General features: G+C 41.8%; 1 protein-coding gene across 5 annotated transcripts in view; it reads right to left on the reverse strand.

The window, feature by feature from the left end:
* Positions 1-23,245, reverse strand: part of MID2 (midline 2) — a 97,461-nt gene that overhangs the window by 17,399 nt on the left and 56,817 nt on the right. For all 5 annotated transcript variants that reach the window (XM_036077732.2, XM_078064933.1, XM_036077730.2 and 2 more), the window contains exons 4-5: positions 10,290-10,397; positions 8,744-8,892 (exon numbers count right to left, since the gene is read on the reverse strand). In XM_036077732.2, coding sequence (XP_035933625.1) covers positions 8,744-8,892; positions 10,290-10,397 — 257 coding nt within the window. The remainder of the gene's footprint in view (positions 1-8,743; positions 8,893-10,289; positions 10,398-23,245) is intronic.

Consider the following 23,245-nt stretch of genomic DNA (forward strand, 5'->3'; position numbering starts at 1 on the left):
TCATTTTACACAATGACCTACACAATGAGTAGGAGTTAGGTAAGCAGAGACTATGTGGATGTGTGTGTTCTCCCTTGCCTGGAGAATTAGCAAAGTCATGCAGGGTCTTGTGGGCCATATTGCAAGCCTTGCACTTTATCCGAAAAGCAGTGTGGGCCACTGAAGCACTTTAGGCAGAGAAGTGAGGCTCAAATTTATGTTTAGGAAGAGTACGCTGGCTGCAAGGATGGACTGGAAGGGGTCAAAACTGGGGGCAGAACAGATTTTAAGGTGTCTAGGAATGAGCAAAAAGGAGAGTAGTGAAAGGAGCATAGACAAATAAAACATAAAGTTAATTCACACCATATGAAAACAAATAGGCAACAAATATATTTCAAAGCCCGGGATGCCTGGGTGGCTCAGTCGGTTAAGCGTCTGCCCTCGGCTCAGGTCATGATCCCAGGATCCTCAACGGGGAGACTGCTTTTCTCTCTCTCCCTCTGCCTCTCCCCTGGCTTGTGCTCTCTCTCTCTCACTCACTCACTCTCTCTCTCAAATAAATAAATAAAATATTTTAAAAATATATTTAAAAGCCCAACTACATGAGGAATCAAATAAATGTAAATTAAAATGAGATAGCATTTAAGATTATAAATAATGACAATTATAGGAGCTTTTTATGCCTGTATGAGATAATGCCTACATATTTTATTAGGACTGAAACTGATAACAAATTTTGGAGATCAATTTGGCATTAAATACCAACATAGATTAAAATGCAAATATTCTTTGACACCACAGTTCTACTTCATACATTTTTTATTAAGGAAATAACTGAGGTGTAAGCAAAGATACAACTGTAAGGGCACTCAACATATCATATGGAAGCTAACTGTCAAACCATGGGGACTGAGCTAAGTAATGTGTTATACATCAAAAGATGAAATACTACTAGGCCACTGGAAATCAGGTTATCCAATAATATCCAATGACAGGGACAAGTTCATGATATACTGTTCAATTTAAAACATAGAGTATAATGAAGTATATGCAGGATGACCTTTTGTTTGTGAAATATATATCAAATCTAGGGGCGCCTGAGTGGCTCAGTCAGTTAAGTGTCTGACTCTGGTTTTGGCTCAGGTCATGATCTCACAGTCGTGGGATCAAGCCCCACATCAGGCTCCATGCTCAGTGCAGATTCTGCTTCAGATTCTTTCTCCCTTCCCCTCTGCCCCTCCCCAGTCACGCACTCTTTCTTGCTCTCAAATAAATTAAAATCTTAAAAAAATAAAATAAAAATCTAAATATTGGGGTACTATACTCCCAAATGTTAACAGTGGCTGGGAAGTTAAGGATGAGTAAAAATGGCATTGGGGTATATGTAAGTGTGTGTTTCTATGTTTAATATGTTTAAGCAAAACATTAGTTATCTCTCAAGGACAATATGGTAAGTGTCATTTGTAAGGGGGAAGGAATACTCTCCCAGTGGAAATTTCATTTTAACTGAAGTCTTGGTCCATAATAGATTATTACAATTATTATTGGTGGGGAAGAATTTCAGACCCTGTGAGAAACCGCTGATGAAGATATTTAGGTTGGGCAGATGATTCTCAAGAGAGAAGAGAATAGCCTAAAACAGAATCATAAAGAACAGCATTAAAGGAATAGGTCAAAGGTGATTTGCTCCCAAAGGCAAAAGAAACTAGGTAGGTAGGGAGAAAAGCAGGAGTGTTCATGGAAGCTAAGCGCAGAGAAATTTCAAGTAGGAATCATCGTCAGTAGGGACAAATGCTACTGAGTGATTAAGTAAGATGAAACAGTAAGATAAAACAAAGGAATGTCGATTAGATTTAGCAACAAGGTATCCATTTGGTGACCTCGGGAAGAACACTCAGGAAACTAGGCAGAAGACATTTCAGAGAGTTGAAGAGTGAGTGAGGATGATTAAATACAGTGGTTTAAATTTATGTTTTATCTCTGCTCTCATGAAATACCACTGAAATGACAGTCAAAGAATAAAATGTCATAAACCCACAAAGACAAAGAGAATGGAAAAAGACATGCCAGCAAGTGAGAGATTGTCAACAAATGTTTGGAAGCTAGAAAGGGCTGGATGAGCGGTAACCAACAACAGACCAGAGAAAGCTGGGTCAGGAAGCCAACAACATCAAGCTGATTTTGTGCCGCCGACAGTTGAAAGTTTGTATGAAGAAGAGCTAGAGCCCAGATCCACTCGGCCAGAGACTACTCCTCCCTCGTCCTGGCAGGAGATGTGAGGTTCACTTTCCGCAGAGCTTTGACGTTGTACCAAAAGCAGTCTTAAAACCCTCAGCCACTTTTCCTTGCTTGGCTCCCAAAATGGTGGGAGCCAGGCTTAATACCCCTCCTCCCCCGCCAGAAGCAGGAGATTGGTGAATTCCTTCCAGGGGAAACTGACTGAAGAGAAAACACTTACAGAACTGACACTTGGGTCCCCTCGGTAAAAATCCAGCATTCCACCTTATTATCGTATAGTGACATTCACGATGCAACAAACTGTTCCCATCCCCTCAGATCTTGCAGTCACCTTCTAGTGCTTAAATTCCAACAGGCAGCCAAAAGCTTACCAGACATTCAGGGAAAGACAGAAACTAAAACAAACTAAGAGAGAAAAGGAACTTGGAGGAGACCAAAACAATGCAGAGTTTAGAAGAAGCTTTTTAAATGACTGTCCATGTCTTCAAGAAGATAAACAAATAGTTTGCATCCACAAAGCAAGGACAGAATGCTAAAAAAAAAAAAAAAAAAAAAAGAAGCCAAGATCAAGAAAGAGCTCTTATAAATAAAAATAAGAATGCTGAAATTAAAATTTTAATAGACGGACTGATGAAAAATTAAGGAAACATCTCAGATAATAGAACAAGAAGACAGTGTCATGAAAACTAGGAAATGAAAGATTTTAAACATCAGAGAGAAAATCTAGAATGTCCAACGTCTGACTAATTAGAGTCCCAGAAAGAGAGAAGAGAGAAAATAAATGGGAGGAAATTATTAGTGAATAATGTAAGAGAATTTCCCAGAGTGAAAAGTCAGTAGGCTCCAGATTGGAAAGACCTACTTAGTGCCCAACAAAAATGAATGATAAAAGACCCACACCAAGGCATATCTTGGAAAAATTTCAGAAAAACTGGATTAAAGATAAGACCTTAAAAGCTTCAAATTTTAAAATATAGGTCACATTTAAAAGATCAGGAATCAAAATAGCAGTGGGTTTCTTAGCCCAACACTGGAAGTTAGGAGACAATAGACCATGCCTTCAAAACTATAAGGGAAATTTATTTCCAACTTATCAAATGTAAATTTCAAATAATTTTTAAACAAAAAGTTCTCAAAAACTTACTTCCCATGTACTCTTTCTTAGGAGACAGTGGGAAAAATTGTTCCAACAAAATTAAGAGAGTAAAATGGTACATGAAGAGGAAATCAGGCAGAGCCTGATGAAGTCTCTAATTAAGAACACTGAGAGTCTGGGAGACTAAGTTGGCTGGAGTTCACAGGGCAGGGTACCAGAGAGGAGAAGGCTGCACAGAGAGAATTCTGGAGGCCTTCGGAAGGTTCCCCTCCAAGTATTCAACAAAATACTGATCAACACATGCATGTGAGGAAACTGCCCAAGGCCAAGGAAAGAGCCCCCCTAAAGAGATGAGAGGGAGGGGCACCTGGGTGGCTCAGTCGGTTAAGCATCTGCCTTCAGCTCAGGTCATGATCCTGGGGTCCTGGGATCAAGCCCCACGTTGGGCTCCCTGCTCAGCAGGGGAGTCTTCTTCTCCCTTTCCCTCTGACCCTCCCCCTTGCTTGTGCTCTTGCTCTCTCTCAAATGAATAAATTTAAAAAAGTTTTTTTTTAAAAGGATGAAAGGGAACAATCCCTGGTGCTCACAAAGGATCAGGAGGAGTGTCTGTTCCCAAGAGACAGACTGGAAAATCTCATGATGCATGGAGCACTCAGGAGAGTACTCAGAAACGTCTTGCCTCACTAGTGCGGACAAATGTGCTTCAGACTAAACACTGCTCTGATTTCACCTAACAAATCTTAAAAACAAGACCCAAAAGGATCAAGCTATTTTCAAGTAACTTAACTGTGTCCTAGAATGAAGCTTAAGAATATTTATAGAAATACAAAAATATGCAGCACCCAATAAGATAAATTTCATTATGTCTAACATCCAAAAAAAAAAAAAAAAAAAAAAAGATCAGATAGGCAAAGAAGGAAGAAAATACAACCCATAATGAGGAGAAAAAGCAATCAATTGAAACTGACCCAGAACTGACATAGATGTTAGAATTAGACATTATGACAATTATGATAACTGTATTCCATGCTCTGTCCACATTTTGATTTTAATTTTCTTTTGAGTATAGTTGACACACAATGTTACATTAGTTTGAGGCATACAACACAGTGTTTCGACAAGTCTATACGTTATGCTGTGCTCACCACAAGTGTAGCTCCCATCTGTCACCATACAACGCTATTACAATGGCATTGACTATATTCCCTATACTGTGTCTTTTATTCCCGTGACTTACTCATTCCATAACTGGAAGCCTGTATCCCCCTCTGCCCTACACCCATTTTGCCCATCTCCCACCCGCTTGCCCTTGGCAACTGTCAGTTTGTTCTCCATATTTATAAGTCTGATTCTGCTTTTTGCTTGTTTATTCATTTGTTTTGTTTTTGTTTTGTTTTGTTTTAGATTCCACATGAGTGAAATCATACGGTATTTGTCTTTCTCAGTCTGACTTATTTCACTTAGCATGGTCCATCCATGTTGTTGCAAATGGCAAGATCGCATCCTTTTTTATGGCTGTGTAATAGTCCTGTGTGTGTGTGTGTGTGTGTGTGTGTGCGTGCGTGTGTGTGTGTGTGTGTATTACATTTTCTTTATCTATTCGTATACCAATGGACATGTAGGTCGCTTGGCTATTGTAAAGAATGCAATAAACACGGGTGCATACATCTTTTTGAATTAGTGTTGCATGCCATATATTCAAAAGCTAGAGGAAAAGCTAAATATGTTAAGTAGAGATATGGATGTTATTGAAAGACCCAAAGTGAACTTCTAGAGATGAAAACTACAATGTCTGAGATGAAAAATACACTGGAGAGATTAATGGCAGATTAGGCATTATAGAAGAAAAGGTTAGTGAATGCCAAGACATATTAGAAACTATCAAAATGAGAGGCACATGAGTGATTCAGTAGGTTAAGCATCTGCCTTTGGCTCAGATCATGATTTCTGAGTCCCGGGATCGAGCTCCGCATTGGGCTCCCTGCTCAGCAGGGAGTCTGTTTCTCCCTCTGCCCCTCCCCCCACTTGTGCTCTCTCTCTCTCTCTCTCTCTCTCTCTCAACTAAATAAATAAAATCTTAAAAAAAGAGAAACTATCAAAATGAAACACACAGAGAAAAAATGGCTAAAATATGAACAGAGCATCAGTGAGCTGAGACAAACTTCAAGCAGCCTAACATACATGTAATTGGAGTCTGCATAAGAAAGGAAGGGGATGGCATGAAGAATACTTGAGAGGAACACCTGGGTGGCTCAGTCGGTTAAGCATCCAACTCTTGGTTTTGGCTCAGATCAGGATCTCAGGGTCATGAGATCAAGCCCCACATCAGGCTCCGTGCTCAGTGTGAAGTCTGCTTGAGATTCTCTCCCTCTCTCCACCCCTCCACCTGCTCTCTCTCTCTCTCTCTCTCTCTCTCAGATAAAGAAATAAAATCTTTTTAAATTTTGAGGAAATGATGGCTGACAAATTTCCAGGTTTGCAGAAGTCAATTGTTAATGTCTAAAATTGGGGGGAAAATAACAATATAAGGATGTTATTTAGAAATGTAAAGGTCATGCCAAAAGAAATACCTAACAGAGTTGAAATTGCTTGGCTTTGTTGGAAAAGTGTAGACTATGGCACTAGACTGCCTAGTTTTGAATCCTGCCTCTATCCCTTACTAGTTGGGTGATCTTAGGCGAATCACATAACCTCTCTGAGCCTCATTCTCTCACTTGTAAAATGGGGATAATAATAGCATCTATCTCATGAGGTTCTTGTGAGGATTAAATGAGTAAACACCTACAAGGGCTTAGAATAATGCTCAACACAGAGTAAATGCTCAATATTATTCTCATGGGAGAACAGAAATCAGTGGTGAGGAGAAGACTATTATTTGTAATATGACTATTAGTAATATCTGACTTTTTAACTATGCACAAGTATTACTTTATTTTTTTTTTTTAAAGATTTTATTTATTTATTTGAGACAGAGAGAATGAGAGAGAGAGAGAGAGAGCACATGAGAGGGGGGAGGGTCAGAGGGAGAAGCAGGCTCCCTGCTCGGCAGGGAGCCCGATGTGGGACTCGATCCAGGGACTCCAGGATCATGACCTGAGCCGAAGGCAGTCGCTTAACCAACTGAGCCACCCAGGCGCCCAACAAGTATTACTTTAATATAAATAACTTTTAATGTTGAAGAAGAGTAAGTCAGAGGTGAGGAAATGGCATTGTCTTTGAAGAAGTTTGCTATGTGGGAAAGAGAGGGATAGGGCGATAGCTAGAGGGGGTATGAGGGAGAAGAAAGCTGTGGGTATTATATTTTTTAGATAGGAGAGACATGAGTGGGTTTAAAAGTGCATGTGAAGTCAACTAGAGAAAGGGAGAAACTGAAGCTATGGAAAAAAAGGAAGCATGTGGCCAAAACACAAATGAATGGACATCTCTTCTACTATAATCAAAAGGGAGGGGCGCCTGGGTGGCTCAGTCGGTTAAGCTTGATCTAACTCTTAATCTCAGCTCAGGTGTTGATCTCAGGATTGTGAGTTCAAGCCCCGCCTTGGGCTCCACGCTGGGCATGGAGCTTACTTAAAAAAAGGCGAGTGGAGGCAAAAGTCATGGATGTGGATGTAGGTATGGCCAGCAGTTCGGTTTGAGAAGCTGAGAACTTTGTGCTTTCATACCTACCACTTTTTGTCTCTCTCTAAAATAGGACATGAAGTCATTTGCTGAGCATGAGCGGGAAGGTGGCAGGGTTGGAATTTTTGAGTTGAACACAGAAAATCTGAAATAGCCATTAGGGAGACAAAGCAAAAAGAAAGCTGACCAAAGCAACACAGAAGGATTTGGGGGCCCCGGTGAGATTAGAAGCCATAAATGTGTGGTGCGGTAGTACCAACCTCTTTGATTATGTGGTTTTCTCTAGCTAGGTTCTGCAACTCAAATACAGACATGGAAAAGGTGGGAAGAGGGCCACCTGGGTGGCTCAGTCGGTTAAGCGTCTGCCTTCGGCTCAGGTCATGATCCCAGGGTCCTGGGATGGAGCCCCGCAACAGGCTCCCTGCTCAGCGGGAATCCTGCTTCTCCCTCTCCTCCCCACTCGTGCTCTCTCTCACACTACCTTTGTCTCTCAAATAAATAAATAAAATATTTTTAAAAAGAAAAAGAAAAGGTGGGAAGAGCTGGGATGATTCAGGGTTGGGGGTTCGATCAGGATGGTTGGTGTGATAAAAAGACAGTGGGGCCAGGAAAGTGGGTATATTGCAGCGAGAGTGAGCAGCTGAAGTGAGAAATCACAGACCCTCAACAGGCCAAAGAAAGAAGTAAAGACAGTAGGTAGATGGTAGGTAGGAGTTGGGCCTTAGGGGTCCTGATGAAGTTGAAGACTAGAAGCTTTGGAAGAAAAGCAATCCACTGTAAATACAGAGGTTGTAGCGAGGTTCAGCATGGGAGCCGCGGAAGTGGGTAGATGAAGGGGAGCAGAGGTGAGGGTCACTGGAGGAGGGAATGGCAAGGAGCCAGGAGAATGGATGGCTGGCGTATTAGATGGGGTCAGCCATGTGGATGCTGCCAGTGTCACCCGGAATGATGGCAGAAACAACAGGAAGGAATACTGTGAACGTGGAGCCAAAGCCTTCAGTAAATAAGAGAGAGATAGAAGGAGGTCAGATTCGCCTAATGAGTCTCTGGAGCCCCGTGACTCTACTGAGCAATGTTCCACTTTAGACTTCAGATTCTTTGCACGTGGTGTATAGATGGCCTTCGAAAGATCCATGAGTCCTCTGGGATCGTAGGCAAAATTCCACGTGTATATATCTAATATGCATTTTCCCCTCAGGAAGAGGGCTCAGGACATCCATCACGTTTTCAAGGAGTGACTGATTAAATAAAAGCCTGAGAATTACTGCTCTATCCATCTGTGAGAGATAACGAAATGAAAGCAATAAAAACTGCACAAAGACACACCTATCCCTGTGGCCAAAAGTCTCTCTGCCCCTACGCTAACACCAACATAGAAAGCTCCAGCACATTGGGACGCTTGGGTGGCTCAGTCGGTTGGGCATCTGCCTTCGGCTCAGGTCATGATCCCAGGGTCCTGGGATGGAGCCCCGCATCGGGCTCCCTGCTCAGCGGGGAGCCTGCTTCCCCCTCTGCCTGCCGCTCACCCTGCCTGTGCTCTCTCTCTGACAAATAAATAGATAAAATCTTTAAAAGAAGAAAACTGCAGCACTGAGTGGGCAGCGGAGAGCTAGGGCAGAGGCCGTGCATTGGGGGAAGCGGTAAAGCTACCCAGAGAGAAGGGTGCCAGAAATGCACAGAGCAAACGCACCACCGAGGCTTTAGTAAAACGAGCTGACAGCCGCTGTGTACATGCCCGAACAGAATCAAGTGACTTCCAGCTGCACCCTTTTCCTAAGGGCAGGCCTGGAGAAAAGACCAGGAGGAGCTCACCTCTCGGCAATATTTTTTGCAGACTGGAGAAACCGGGCCTGGTCATTTTCCTTCAGGATATGTTCAGCCTGGTTGATGAGGACCGTTGACCGCTCAAGACACTGGCGGCAATTAGCCACCTGCTGTGCTAACTTTCTCAGTTTCATAACCTTAAAGGAATGAGCAGAAGAAAAATGAGCTTCAATATGCAGGGCTTAATTAAAAACGATACAACAACACGAAGGTGATCTACTGCGGTGATTCTAAATATAAGGCCTGTTAATATCCCATGGCCCCTGTGCGAACCATTCAGCTTCTCACCCTCCATCTATGTCTTGCCAGCCCCTCTTCCCACCTACAGGCCACTTACTTAGGCTGCGACACACCCTGGCATATACTCTCGGTCATCTACCTCCTCTTTTTTATTGATAACCTTAATTTTTTTATTAGAACAACAGTGCATGCTCACTATAGAGTATTTAGAAAACAAAAAGTATAAAAGGAAACCCTGCCACCCAGGGATCAACATCAATACATTTTACGGTCGATATATTTTCACAACCGTGTTTAAAAAAAATACCTCCTTGTTCTTTATGAGGATCTACATTCCAATGTATGTATTTCTCTACGGATCCTTACGCACACCTGTGCGTTCACAGATCTGTGTTCTCAGAAATTTCAGTTCCTACGTTAGCTGGCACCACCCAGCTTGGCACAAAGTATTGATCATCACTCCAGACTCTCATAACTCCTCACATTGTATACCCAGCATTAGCTTATAATCACTACCCTGACCGGCAGACCAATAAGCCTACAACCATACAGATGCATGGAGGCTCACACCTGACCTTGACCATGCTTCTTCAGTTCCCAGGCTAAAAACCTGGAAGTCTTCTCTTTCCCCTTCATCTTTTACAGCCGATCAGTCGATGACATCCATCATTTCCTTTCTAGTAATGCCTGTTCTATCCTTCCCTTCCATTTGTGCTGGCATTTCCCTGGTTTAGGTCTTCATCAACTCCCATCGAGAACCATTCCATAAGCCTCTGAGATTGCTTCCCTGACTTCAGTATCATCCTATTTGGATCCACCCTGCATACTTCTGCCATATCAGTCTCTCCCTTCCTAAGAAACAAGAATGGTTTCCCAATGCCTTTTTGATTAAGCCCAAAGTCCTTATAATAGCATGCATGGTCCTTCCATAATTCTGGCCCACATTTCTACCATCACTTTTTTTCTTTTTTCTTTTTGGATTGACTTATGACATACATACAGTAAAGCACCCACATCTGAAATGGACAACTCAATGACTTTTTTTGTTGTTGTTGCACACCCATGTAACCATCAACTAGGTCAAGGTATAGAATATTTCCAGTACCCCAGAACTCTCATCATTTTTACCGGGTTTATAGCACTAGGCCAAACATTGCTTCTTCTTTGCCTCCCTCCCTCCAACCCCATTTCTTCTTACTTTCACGATCCAAGTTCAAACTGGAATCATCAGGATGAAACTCTGACATTTGTAAAGTCAACTCTGCCTTGGCCTCACTGAAGCTCCGTGCTTTACCTTTGTCTCTTTGATTTTGACAGCGATCATTTGTTTCCTCTGCTGGATGATCTCTACCAACTCGTCACATTCTTCCATGAGTTTTGCCTCATGCATAGCAGTATTCACCTGCCAAGAAAGTCCAGAATATTACACAGTGATTGCTGCCTTTTTCCCCTGCTGGCTCTCAAAGGTTCGGATTGACAGCTAAGCATGCAGAACTTCTTCCATACCTCCCTCATTAGATCCTCTCCTAGAAGAAGGGTAGAGATGATGATATTAATGATGCAAAGGCATTGAAGCACCACAGACAGGAAGCTCTCCGGCCTCTGGTAGATCATGATGGTTAATGGAAGGCTGGGCAGAAGGACAGATGAGATGGGGGCATGTTATTCCCACTGTACAATTCCCTTTACTCCAGCACCCTTTCCTCCTGCTGCTCTTTTGAAAAGAAGGTAAGGAGGGACGCCTGGGTGGCTCAGTCGTTAAGCGTCTGCCTTCGGCTCAGGTCATGATCCCAGGGTCCTGGGATCGAGCCCCGCATCGGGCTCCCTACTCCGCGGGAAGCCTGCTTCTCCCTCTCCCTCTCCCCCTGCTGTGTTCCTGCTCTCGCTGTCTGTGTCTCTGTCAAATAAATAAATAAAATCTTTTTTAAAAAAAGAAAAGAAAAGAGGGTAAGGAGATATAAGTATGTCAGGAAGAGAGAAGCCCTCCCCACAGGCACACCAATATTAAGATAACATTACAACAATCTATTTCTACCATCCTAAAAAAAATGTTTTTGATTTTCCTTGTCCCCTTCTCATCCTAAAACGTACAAATGCACAGCTGTGACTTCACAGTAAATACACGCATGTGTAGATACATTTTCATAGAGTTTTCATGATGTCTCCGTAGATATTTCTCATCTTCGGCCATCCAGCATCTGAATATCTTTCCTATTTTGGAATACTGGCTACATCAAAATATCTCTACTACAAAGTCAGAGTGGGGGGGGGTGTTGGAAAAAAGAGCCACCATTTTTCATTGTCTTTCCATATACTGATTTCTCCTTCTTCCCATCTCTATTACTCTTGACATTAGATGGGAGGAAGCCCCCAGAAGGGCTAAAATGAGAGCAGGGGTCTTTGGGTGGCATAAGTGTAAAGGCAAAGGAAGGGAGATGAACTTACATCTCTTAAGGACTTAATGTTCCAAGTGCTTTATAGATAAATTCTTTCGTGTAATTATCATAACAGAGGAGCCATTTCCGTTCCCGTTTCACAGATGGAGAAACTGAAGCTCAGACAATTTTAGTGACCTGCTCAAGATCACACAGCTAGTAAGTGGTAAAACCAGAATTCAAACCGAGTTCTGTCAAGTGAAACCCCTGGGCTGGCTGGGTGGGCAGACGAGGTTCAGTTCCATCTGAGCAGCACACAGAGCAGTCACACAGGGAAGTACAATCATTCCAAGAGTCTATTCAAGGAGCACTCAAGTAGAGCTCTAGAAAGCTGAGGAACAGACAATGGGTTCCTTGAGAGCATCCGAACTCCAGGGGCGAGATATGCTTCATTAGCAAGGTAGGGCTGCATTTCCAATTGCTGGCCCCCTTCAGAGGATCCCTACATACTCCGAGCCCAGCAAAATACTGTCACTGGGACCCTGCTGCCTGTTCGCTCATCCTCTAAGGTCCCTGCTGGCCAATTTTCTGTTTCTTACTTAACTGAAATAAAATATGCTTGCGGTATCGCCGCCTGATTTTGTTTTATTTCCGCTTGCCGGAGGGAATGCCCTAATGAGAGTTCCCATTTATTGTGAATCAACAGTCCCACTCTGGCCATTCGAATTTTTTCCCCTCAGGCTCCTCACCCTTTCCTTAAATTGGATCTACATTTCCAAGGCAGAGAAACTCACCCTCTCGAGAAACTCCAGCTCGAGTGAGAAGAGGAGATTCATCGAGTGCTCCCCGGATGTGTGCTTAGAGTATCTGGAGACTTAGTTCCCATTTATAGTTTCCTTTTGAAGCTGCTGAGGGAGTAGTACACAATGATGTAGTGCTCTGTTTCTTGCCACTTAGCCCTTGGGCTAACCTCTACATAACATTCACTAAATGCCAGGCATGACCCTAATCAGTTTACATATACTAGCTCTCTCAACCATCAGAGCAATCCTATGAGGCAGGTACCATCAGTCCCATTTTACAGATGGGAAAACTGAGCACAGAGAGACTAAGGGACTCACTCAAGGCCACACACCTAGTAAGTGGCAGAGATGGGATTTGGACCCAGGGAGTCTGACACTATAGTCCACACCTCTAACCACTGCACTAGATCGCCTCCCCAGGCTAGTGTAACAATTCCTGCCCAGTTTCTGACACCTGTCACCTCTTTTGCTCCATCCATCTTTATTCCATCATCCCACTCTCTTTAGTCATTTCAGATTACTAGAATGCCCCGCACTTCCATGCCCTGTGCCTTCACTTGAGACTTCTTTCACTTGGAAAGCCATTTCCCTATTTGTTCACTGAACAAACTTCTACTTTATCTTTCCAGGCCTTGCTCAAAACTCGTCACTCCTGTAACTTTTTCTCACCTGCTTGGACGCAATTCGTCCCCTATTTATATCCCCATAGCACTTTATATATAATTCAATTACACCATTTACTACCTTATACCAGAAGAATTTATTAGTCTGTCTTCCCCACTCAAACATGAGTTCTGGAGGCCAGGGCTTGTGTCTTCTTTGACGGTCTCTCCAACATAGTGACTGGCATACGGTAGATGTTCAGTAAATATTTGTTGCATTGAACTGAATGGGGGTAGGGTGTATCTCACAGCTTGCTAGATGTGTCCACTTGGTTACTCAAGTTACCCTAAATTCAGTATGTCTAAAAACAAACTCATCAGGCGCCTGGGTGGCTCAGTCGGTTAAGTGTCTGCCTTTGGCTCAGGTCATGATCCCAGGGTCCCGGGATGGAGCCCCGCATCAGGCTCCTTGCTCTTTGGGGAGCCTGAATCTCCCTCTGCCTCTGCCCCTCCCCCTGCTTGTGCTCTCTCTCTCTCTCTCTCCCTCTCTCTCTCTGTCAGATAAATAAATAAAAATCTTTAAAAAAATTTTTAAAAACTTCATCATCTCCCCTCTAAATCTGGCTTCCACCTCTGATTTCTTTTTTTCCTTCCTTCCTTCTTTCTTTCTTTCTTTCTTTCTTTTCTTTCTTTTTTTTCTAATGCTACTATCATTATTGAAGTTACTCAGGTTCAGTTACTTCTGATTTCTACCTCTCCCTCATCCCCCACACAAATTCACAGCAGTCCCAAAGTCCTGCCCCTCCTTTTCTTTTCAAACTCACTAAAATTCTTCTGGCAATACAATGCAGCTCTGAGCCAAGGAATTAGTAAGTTGAAGCCCTTACCACCCTTTTGGACTGTGACTGTAAAAGCCTTATTAATTCATCCCCCTCCCTCCAGAATCTTTCCTTTGCCACTCACCCTCATAACCCATCCTATACACACCCTGAAATCAGGAAAAATCATCCCCGTCTTCATCATCAAACATGTATTAAGCATCTTTTGTGTGTAATGCATTATGCTCAGGCCCTGCTCCCAATAAATTTGCAATCTGAATGGGGAAAAGCCACATGCATATAAAACAAACAAGTCAAGGCAGCATACCAATGAGTGATGTGGGATATAATCTACAGAAACTGAAGGGAAAGATCGCTCTTGGTGGGGAAATGGAGAAAAGATGCCTGGATGAAATGGGACTTGATTCTTAAAGATAGACAGGACTTAGATTTTAAAGGTAAAAGGGAGGGAAATTTTGAACCAAGCTAACGAAATTGCCTTGTTGATTAGGCAATATGGCATCTTTGAAAAATATTTTTTTGGAGGGTTGGATGGAGAGAGAATGAATTTTTAAAATATATATATTTTTTATTTGAGTATAGCTGACACACAGTGTTACATTAGTTTGAGGTGAACAACATAGTGGTTCAACTACTCTATGCTGTGCTCACCACATGTGTATTGACCATCTGTCACCATTCAACGCTATTACAATACCACCGACTATATTCCCTATCCTGTACCCTTCATTCCCTGTGACTTATCCATTCCATAACTGGAAGCCCATACCTCCCACTCCCCTTCCCCCATTTACCCATTCTCCCTCTCCTTTGCCCCTCCTCTGGCAACCATCAAGTCAACTTTTTTTTTTTTAAAGAGATGAACTGGGATTGATTCGATTGGGGGTAATGGTAAGCTGGGGGGGGGGGTGGGTGATTTAGGAAACTATTGTGATGTCAACAGGGCCTAGCCAAAGAGAGTAACAGGAATCGAAAGGGAAGGTCAAATACGAGAAGCACTTCCTGGCTTGAAAATCTTCAATTAGACAGCAAGCTCCTTGAGGAAAGTTTTGATGTCACTTTGTTGCTCCTGCCATGACAGGCACAATGCCTTACACACAACAGACATTTACTGATTGATTTAGTAAAATGAAAAAGTCCAGTAGGAATGACAAACATTAGAAAATGGACTACAGTAAATGCATTTTGTGGAGAAAATGTAAATGGAAGCGAGGGAGGGAGGGAGGGGCTTGGACAGCTGCAGTGAGCAAATCAAACAGCCAGGCACAAGTAGGAGAGTGGAAACTTGGCTGAAGAGGCAAAATCCCAAAGCAAAGGTAAAGCAGTGACATTAAAATTTTTCCATGTCAAGAAGCAGCCCAAAAGAGCAGGTTCCTCGAGTGTTTTCTGAATAGGAAATACTCCAGGGTAAAACTGTCTTCATGATGTGAATAAAACATCTCAAATTGCTTGGAAGGTACTTGAAAGCCCTGGTATTTTCCTTGTCTGCAGTTTTCCTTGAAATTGCACTGATGTATTTCACTTGCTTATTAACCCTTAGTTGAAAGCAACTGGCTTTATCTTGATAAGCATTTTTGGTTGATTGGTTGACAGGTTGGTTGGTTGGTTGGTGGAAGATTCCAGATCTTTATTCGGTCTTTGCTCTTTGGTTTGGGTTAGTGGGTTTGACAAGAAGGCTTTTTATCTGCGGAAAAATCAATCCTCACCGAAAAATACCATTAGAGTAATCTTGGCAACCTACTTGTATAAAGCTCTCCACCCCCTAAAAAGGGCGATTTTTGTGGGGGCGGGGAGCAGATTCTGATGTCTAAGACAGAGTCTCAGCACGAGGCTTCCAAGGCCTAAGCACTAGGGACCACAGACCTCCCCTGTCAGGTCTCCAGGTCCTCTTCTCTGCTCTGTGCTCTTTTCTTTCTTCCCAAAAGCAGCAAGAATTTGACTTGCACGTTTTTATCCAACCGCCCACCCTACTGTTTCCCAAAGTTCCTTCCTACCTCCCAGCCCGAAGATTAAACCCATAGTCAGACCTAGTCTTCCTCCAATTTCCACCGTTCCCTGACACAGACACACACGTCCCATGAGAAGGATTTTACTACTGGTCACTACAAGGAAATAAATACGTGGGAGTTCACAAAAGCCACAAGTTGCAAAGGCTTAAGAGGCCACAAAAAAGTAGCATTTTGGTAATTGTTTCTACTCTGTATTGAAATGTAAATGGCCTAGACCTCTTTACCCTCAGCTGCTTTCAGAGAGCTTATTTGATAGTTTCTTGGGGGATCTCCCACATGCTCATTCTATAGGTCTTTTATTCTTAGGTTCAAAGTGCATCAGCCTTCCCTCCAACTCATCCCCATGAGAAACTTCCTCACTCATAGCCTCCCCTCGGCTCAGTCACATCCATCAGCTCTTCAGAGCACTGCACAGGAGTTCAGAAGGAACTGAGATTTCCTGGTCAGGTGGGACAATATGGATGAAGTAGCAGATGAGCTCCATAGCCAGAGTCAAGTGACATCATTTATGCGGTAATGGACAGAACACCTCGTAGGCATCTTCATCTCAGTGTCCTCCACTCTATGGTCAATGCCGACCTAGTTCATTCCCTGAGATCTTCTGTCCGAAGAGATCGCCACACCCTCCTCCCAGAAGATTTTGAAACACCAGCATTAAAGATCATTTGGGAGAGTTTTTATCAGAAGCATTGATCAAGGGCCTACACTATGTACCAGGCACTGTGGGGGTTCCTGCGTGGGGCAGAATGATGAAAAAGACTCAGCTTCTGCCTTCGAGGCACTTATAGTCTAGTGGAGGAGATAAGTGTGAATTCAGCTAACTACAATTTAAGGTAGAGCAGAACAAGCAATATAACAGAACACAAACAAAGCTCTATGAGGGCACAGAGAAGAGAAAACTAATTTTGCCCATGGCAAAGGGGAGCTGGGGGATCAGGGAAGGTTTCAGGTAGTTGAGCTGGTCTTCGAGGATTAGCAGGACTTGGGCATACAGAAATGAGGTTTAAAGGGAGAGAATTCTAGGCAAAGAGAATGCTACGAAGGGCATGAACAAAAGCACAGCCAGGAAAGTAGAGGATGTTTGGATAAAGCAGATCAGCCTGACAGGTTCAAGGGAGGGAAATAAGGCTAGAAACGGCGGTTGCAGATACATTACGGAGAGCTGCGCTCTCATTTTGAGGCTTTGAGTGTACCTGGGAAAAAAATGTCAGGATCTTAAAACTAGAGTAACACCTTAACCATTGTTAGTTAACACCCTGGTTGAGAACAACGGGGAGAGGAAAAGCCAGCACAGTACTCAAAGAAGTGGGAAAATCATTCTCTGTGCAAAGGAGATGAGAAGGAAAAGTGGGAGGTAAATTGGACATCTGATGGATTATCAACGAGTTGTTATGAACAGCTTTGTCACCTTACGATGCTGCAAAGAATTCATTACTCTCTTAAAACGATGCGTTCAAGAGAATGCAATGTTCTCTGTTTCCATGAGTTCAGCTTTGTTAGATTCCTTGATTAAGGTTAACAAGACTGTGTTGTATACTTGAAAATTGCTAAGAGAGAGGTGCTAAATGTTCTCACCACACATACAAAAAAAGGTAACTCTGTGAGGTGGTGAATGTGTTAACTAACTTCATCGTGGTAATCATTTTGTAATATGCATGTATATCAAACCATCACGCTGTGCACCTTAAACTTACGCCATGTTATATGTCAATTATATCTCAATAAGCCTGGGGGAAAAAATAAGAAACCACAATGTTTACGAAGCAGATGTAGCACCGACTACAGCAGCGTCTAAGCTAAGGGATTCATCCAGATCACACTAGGGGGATAACACACACACACACACACACACACACACGCACACTGCCATCACCACCACCACAGCCCTTTGTATGGAAAAGGTTCAAAGGTATAAAAGGAAGAGGAAGATGAGACAATCTTATTTTTTCTTTTCTAAAGCAAAACAATGTAACATTTCAAAGATGGTCCTGCCAGCTTTATATAATAACTAAATGAAGGGGGGGCTGTTTTTCAAATGGATAATTTTATCTGTTTCTTTAGATTTGGGGGAGGGTTGGGGCACCTGGGTGGCTCAGATGGTTAAGCGTCTGCCTCCGGCTCAGGTCATGATCCCAGAGTCCTGGGATCGAGCCCCGCATCGGGCTCCCTGCTCAGCCGGGAGCCTACTTCTCCCTCTCCCTCTACTGTTCCCCCTGCTTGTGCTCTCTCGCTCTCTCTGTCAAATAAATAAATAAAAATCTTTAAAAAAAAAAAGATTTGGGGGGAGGGTGATCACTTAAAGGTCTAGCGGGTATGCAAAATTATTTTTTCTCTCTTTTTATTTAAATTCAATTTATGCAAAATTATTAATAGGATTTTTAGTCCCCTGGACTGGAGTAAATACAGCTTAGGGGGCAAAAAAAATTACTGAGGCAGAGTTATGCAACCTACTGCCTCAGTGCCTAAGTTAATTTTTTTGGCAGAGGAGTGGGTGAGGGGTTCTAGCGGGTAGAGGTGGGGGAGAGATGGGACTATTGCAGTTAGAAAAGCCATGTGGATGGGGAGGTGGCAGCCAGGCCATCTCGAGAAGTGACAGACACAGACATCGACTGACAGACACACTTCCTGCAATGCAATAGGCACTGTTCAAATTGCTTCATATATTTTAACTCATTTACATCTTATTAACCCTCTGAAGTTGGCACTATTAATATCATTGTCATTCCACAGAAGAAACTGGGAGACACAGAGATTATGTTACTTGCCCAAGATCACATAACCAGCACATGGCAGAGCCAGGATTTGCACCCAGGCAGTTTGGCTCTTGTCCATGATTTTAACCAGTGTTTGTGTGTGTGTGTGTGTGTGTGTGTGTGTGTGAGAGAGAGAGAGAGAGAGAGACTATGCTCACACACATGCTTCTTTTCCTCTCAGAATTGCCTCTCAAGATAATCACATCCCTCAGACTTACCCATTGCAAATATTTTGTGTAATTATTTCCTGACTTTTGAAAAAAATATACAGTATAAAAATGCATGTAATGTTTAGAAATGTAACATTCAGAAAATATACATAACGCACATATATATATATATATATATATATAGACATACACACACATATTCCATGTTTATTTTACCCTGAGTCTAACTAATAAAAATATTGGCGACAGAGGGAGAGGACAATTTGCTCCATATACATGACTTAGGAATGACCCTGTGCCATGTGGCCATTCTGTGTTAGTTTTAGAGTCCTTTCTCCTCAAGGATCAGACCCCCAAGCCTTTGTCGCATTAAGATTAGTTACTTTCATCCCCATATTCTCTTTCCACACAGGGTAACTATTTAGAACATGCCAGAAAAAAGTGGGAGAGGTATAATCTAGGCTTGTAGCTGGTATTCTATGTGTATGGCTATAAATACCATACGAAATGAGGTAGAAACCTCCTTTCTCTCTCTTCAGAACCACAGAACTGTTAGATGTGGAAAAGACTAAAGAGGGGCACCTGGGGGGCTCAGTCGGCTCTTGATTTCAGCTCAGGTCATGATCTCAGGGTGGTGAGATTGAGCCCCACATTGGGCTCTGTGCTGGGCATGGAGCCTGATTGATTCCCTCTCTCCCTCTCCCTTTGCCCCTCTACCCATCTCCCTCTCAAAAAAAAAAAAAAAAAAGACTAAAGAAATCATAGGTTTCTAGCCTCTCACTTTACAGACAGAAATTTGAGTCCCAGATAGAAGGGCTTACCCAACATCATACTACTAATTAATGACAGAACAAGGCTGAAGCCAAATCTTTTGTGTTCTTTCCACTCTCCCGCTCATTTTGTTAAGCACAGCACTTGCTTATAAACCCCTCTAAAGACATAAGACTCAGGGCGCCTGGGTGGCTCAGTTGTTAAGCATCTGCCTTCGGCTCAGGTCATGGTCCCGGGGTCCTGGGATCGAGCCCCGCATCGGGCTCCCTGCTCAGCAGGAAGCCTGCTTCTCCCTCTCCCACTGCCCCTGCTTGTGTTCCCTCTCTGGCTGTCTTTCTCTCTGTCAAATAAATAAAATCTTTAAAAAAAAAAAGACATAAGACTCTATATTTCCACAGAAATACGAACATTCATGTCCACACAAAAAAACGTACATGAATGTTCATAACACCTTTACATGCATTAGCCAAAAACTGGAAAAAGCTGAAATGCTCTTCAGTGGGGGCATGGATACACAAATTGTGGAACATCAGCAATAAAAAATTTTAAAAACTATTGATACACACAACAATGTGAATGGATCTCAGGGGCATTACAATGAGCGACATTAAGCAAATCATAATATGTTAATCATAATACATTATATACCGTATGTTTCCATGTACATAACATTTCAGAAATTATAAAATTATCAGTGATGAAGAACAGATCAGTGGTTCCCAGGGGGGCAGATGTGACTATAAAGAGGTAGCAAAAAAATGAGTTTCTTTGGGGTGATGAATTTGTATTGTTCTAATTTTGATGGTGATTACACAAATCTATACATGTGATAAAATTCATGGAATGATGGAACCTCCCCCATCCCCAAAAGGTTAAGGGCATGTGAATACTGGTGGAATTTGAATGAGGTCTGTAGTTTGCTTAGTAGAATATTGTACTAGTGACAATTTCCTGGTTGTGGTAGTTGTGTGGTTACGTAAGATGTTAACACTGGGAAAAAGCAGGTGAATCATAGGTGGGAACCCTCTATGTTATTTTAGCAACTTCTATGTCAAATTAAATTTATTTCAAAATTTAAAAGAAAAAACGAAAGAAAGAAAACTCCCAAAGTCCCATAATGTTTTAGGCAGGTCTGGTGAACCAACATTTGTATAGTTCTCTGAAGTTATAACTAATATGTATTCAGGCCTTTGCTCAAGTGGTATCTCATCTCTACCCTAGTTTATTTTTTTCCAGTTTTATAGAGAAATTAATGACAGACATCACTGTGTAAGTTTAAGGCACACCAGCATGACGTTTTGATTTACATATATTGTGAAGTATATGTAATTACCCCAATAGGTTCAGCTAACATCCATGTTCTCATTTAGATAGAATAACAAGAAAAGAAAAAAAAGGGAAAAAACCACTTTCTCCTTGTGATGAAAACTCATAGGATTTACTCTCTTTATTTTCCTATACATCATACAGCAGTGTTAGCTCCAGTCATCATGTTGTACATTATATCCCTAGTATTATTTATCTTATAACTGGAAGTTTGTACCTTTTGACCACCTTCCTCCAATTTCCCTTGCCCCCACCCCCTGCCTCTGGTAACCACAATTCTGATCTCTTTATGAGTTTGGGGTTTTTTTAGATTCCATGTATAAGTGAGATTATATAGTGTTTCTTTTTCTCTGTCTGACCTATTTCACTTAGCATAATGCCTTCAAGGTCCATCTGTGTTGTCACGAATGATAGGATTTCCTCGGTGTTTTATGGCTGAATAATATTCTATTATATTATATACTACAGCTTCTTATCCATTCATCCATTGATGGACTCTTAGGTTGTTTCCATGTCTTGGCTATTGTAAATAATGCTGCTATGAACATGGGAGTGCAGATCTCTTTTTGAGTTAGGGTTTTCATTCCCTTTGGATTTATTTCCAGAATATATCCAAAATATAATATATTTTCCAGATCCAATATATATATGGATTATATGGTAGTTCTATTTTTAATTTTTTGAGGATCCTCCATACTGTTTTCCATAGTGGCTGTACCAATTTATAATCCCACCAACAGCTCACAGAGGGTTCCCTTTTCTCCACATCCACGCCAACATTTGCTACCTCAACTTTTTGATGATGGTTATTCTAACAGTCATGAGGTGATATCTCATTGTGGTTTTTTTTAAGATTTTATTTATTCATTTGAGACACAGAGATACAGAGAAAGAGAGAGAGAGAGAGAGAGAGAGAGAGCATGAGCAGGGGGAGAGGCAGAGGGAGAGGGAGAAGCAGGCTTCCCACCGAGCCAGGATCCCGGGATCATGACCCAAGCCGAAGGCAGATGTTCAACCATCTGAGCCACCCAGGCGCCCCTCTCATTGTGGTTTTAATTTATATTTCCCGAGTGACTAGTGATGTGGAGCGTCTTTTCATATACTGGCTGGCCTTTTGTATATCTTCTTTGGAGAAATGTCTATTCAGGTCCTTTGCCCATTTTCTAATTGGGATATTTGGTTTTCTGCTATGGAGTTGGATGAGTTCTTCATGTATTTTGGATATTAACCCCTTATCAGATACATGTTTTGCAAATATTTTTTCCCATTCTATAGGTTGTTTTTTCACTTTGTTGATGGTTTATTTTGTTATGTAGAACTTTTTAGTTTGATGCAGTCCCACTTCTTTATTTTTTTGCTTGTGCTTTAGATGTCATATCCAAAAAAAAGTCACAAATATACGTATCAAGGAGTTTTATTCCTGTGTTTTCTTCTAGGAGTTTCATGCTTTCAGGTCTTATGTTTAAGTCTTTAATCTATTTGGAGTTATTTTCTTTTAGAGAGGGAGGGGAGAGGGGCAGAGGAAGAGGGAGAGAAAAATCTTAAGCAGGCTCCAAGCCCAGCATGAAGCTGGACACAGGACTCGATCTCACAACCCTGAGATCATGACCTGAGCTGAAATCAAGAGTTGGATGCTTAACCGACTGAGCCACCCAGGCACCCCTACTCAGAGTTAATTTTTGTGAGTGATATAAGATAGGATCCACTTCCATTCTTTTACATTTGAATATCCAATATTCAAGTGGATATTGAATATCCAATGGTTAGCACCATTTATTGAAAACACTGTCTTTTCTCCATTCAGTATTCTTGGCTCTTGTCAAGTATTAGCTGACTGTATATGCCTGGGTTTATATCTGGGCTCTCGAGTCTGTTCCATTGGTCTATTTCTCTGTTTTTATGCCAGTACCATACTGTTTTGATGACTATGACTTTATAATATAGCTTCAAATCAGGACGTGTGATGCCTCCTATTTTGTTCTTCTTTCTCAGAATTTCTTTGGCTATTTGGGGTCTCTTGTAATTCCAGATAAACTTTGGGAGTGTTTTTTCTCCTTTGGTAAAAAATACCATTGGAATCTTGATAGGAATTGCATTGACTCTATAGATGGCTTTTGGTAGTATTGACATTTTAACAATATTAATTCTTCCAATCCATGAACATGGGATAGTTTTTAATTTATTTGCTTTCTTCTATTTCTTTCATCAATGTCTTAGTTTTCAGAGTAGAGATCTTTTTCCTTAGTTAAATTTATTCATAAGTATTTTATTGGTTTTGATGCTATTATAAATGGCATCAACTTACTTCTTTTTCAGAAAATTCATTATTAATGTATAGAAATGCTACTAATATTTATATCCTGCAACTTCACTGAATCCATTAATTAGATCTAACAGTTTTTTGGTTAAGACTTTAGGATTTTCTATATATAAACTCATGTCATCTGCAACTAAGAGACAATTTTACTTCCTTTCCAATTCTGATACCTTTTCTTTTTCTTGCCTGATTGCTCTAGCTAAGACTTCTAGTACTATGTTGCATAGGAGTGCTGAGAGTGGGCACCCTTGTCTTGGTCCTGATCTTAAAGGAAAAGCTTTCAAA

The sequence above is a fragment of the Halichoerus grypus genome, chromosome X (genome assembly GCF_964656455.1).
Source record: "Halichoerus grypus chromosome X, mHalGry1.hap1.1, whole genome shotgun sequence".
Classification (NCBI taxonomy): domain Eukaryota; kingdom Metazoa; phylum Chordata; class Mammalia; order Carnivora; family Phocidae; genus Halichoerus; species Halichoerus grypus.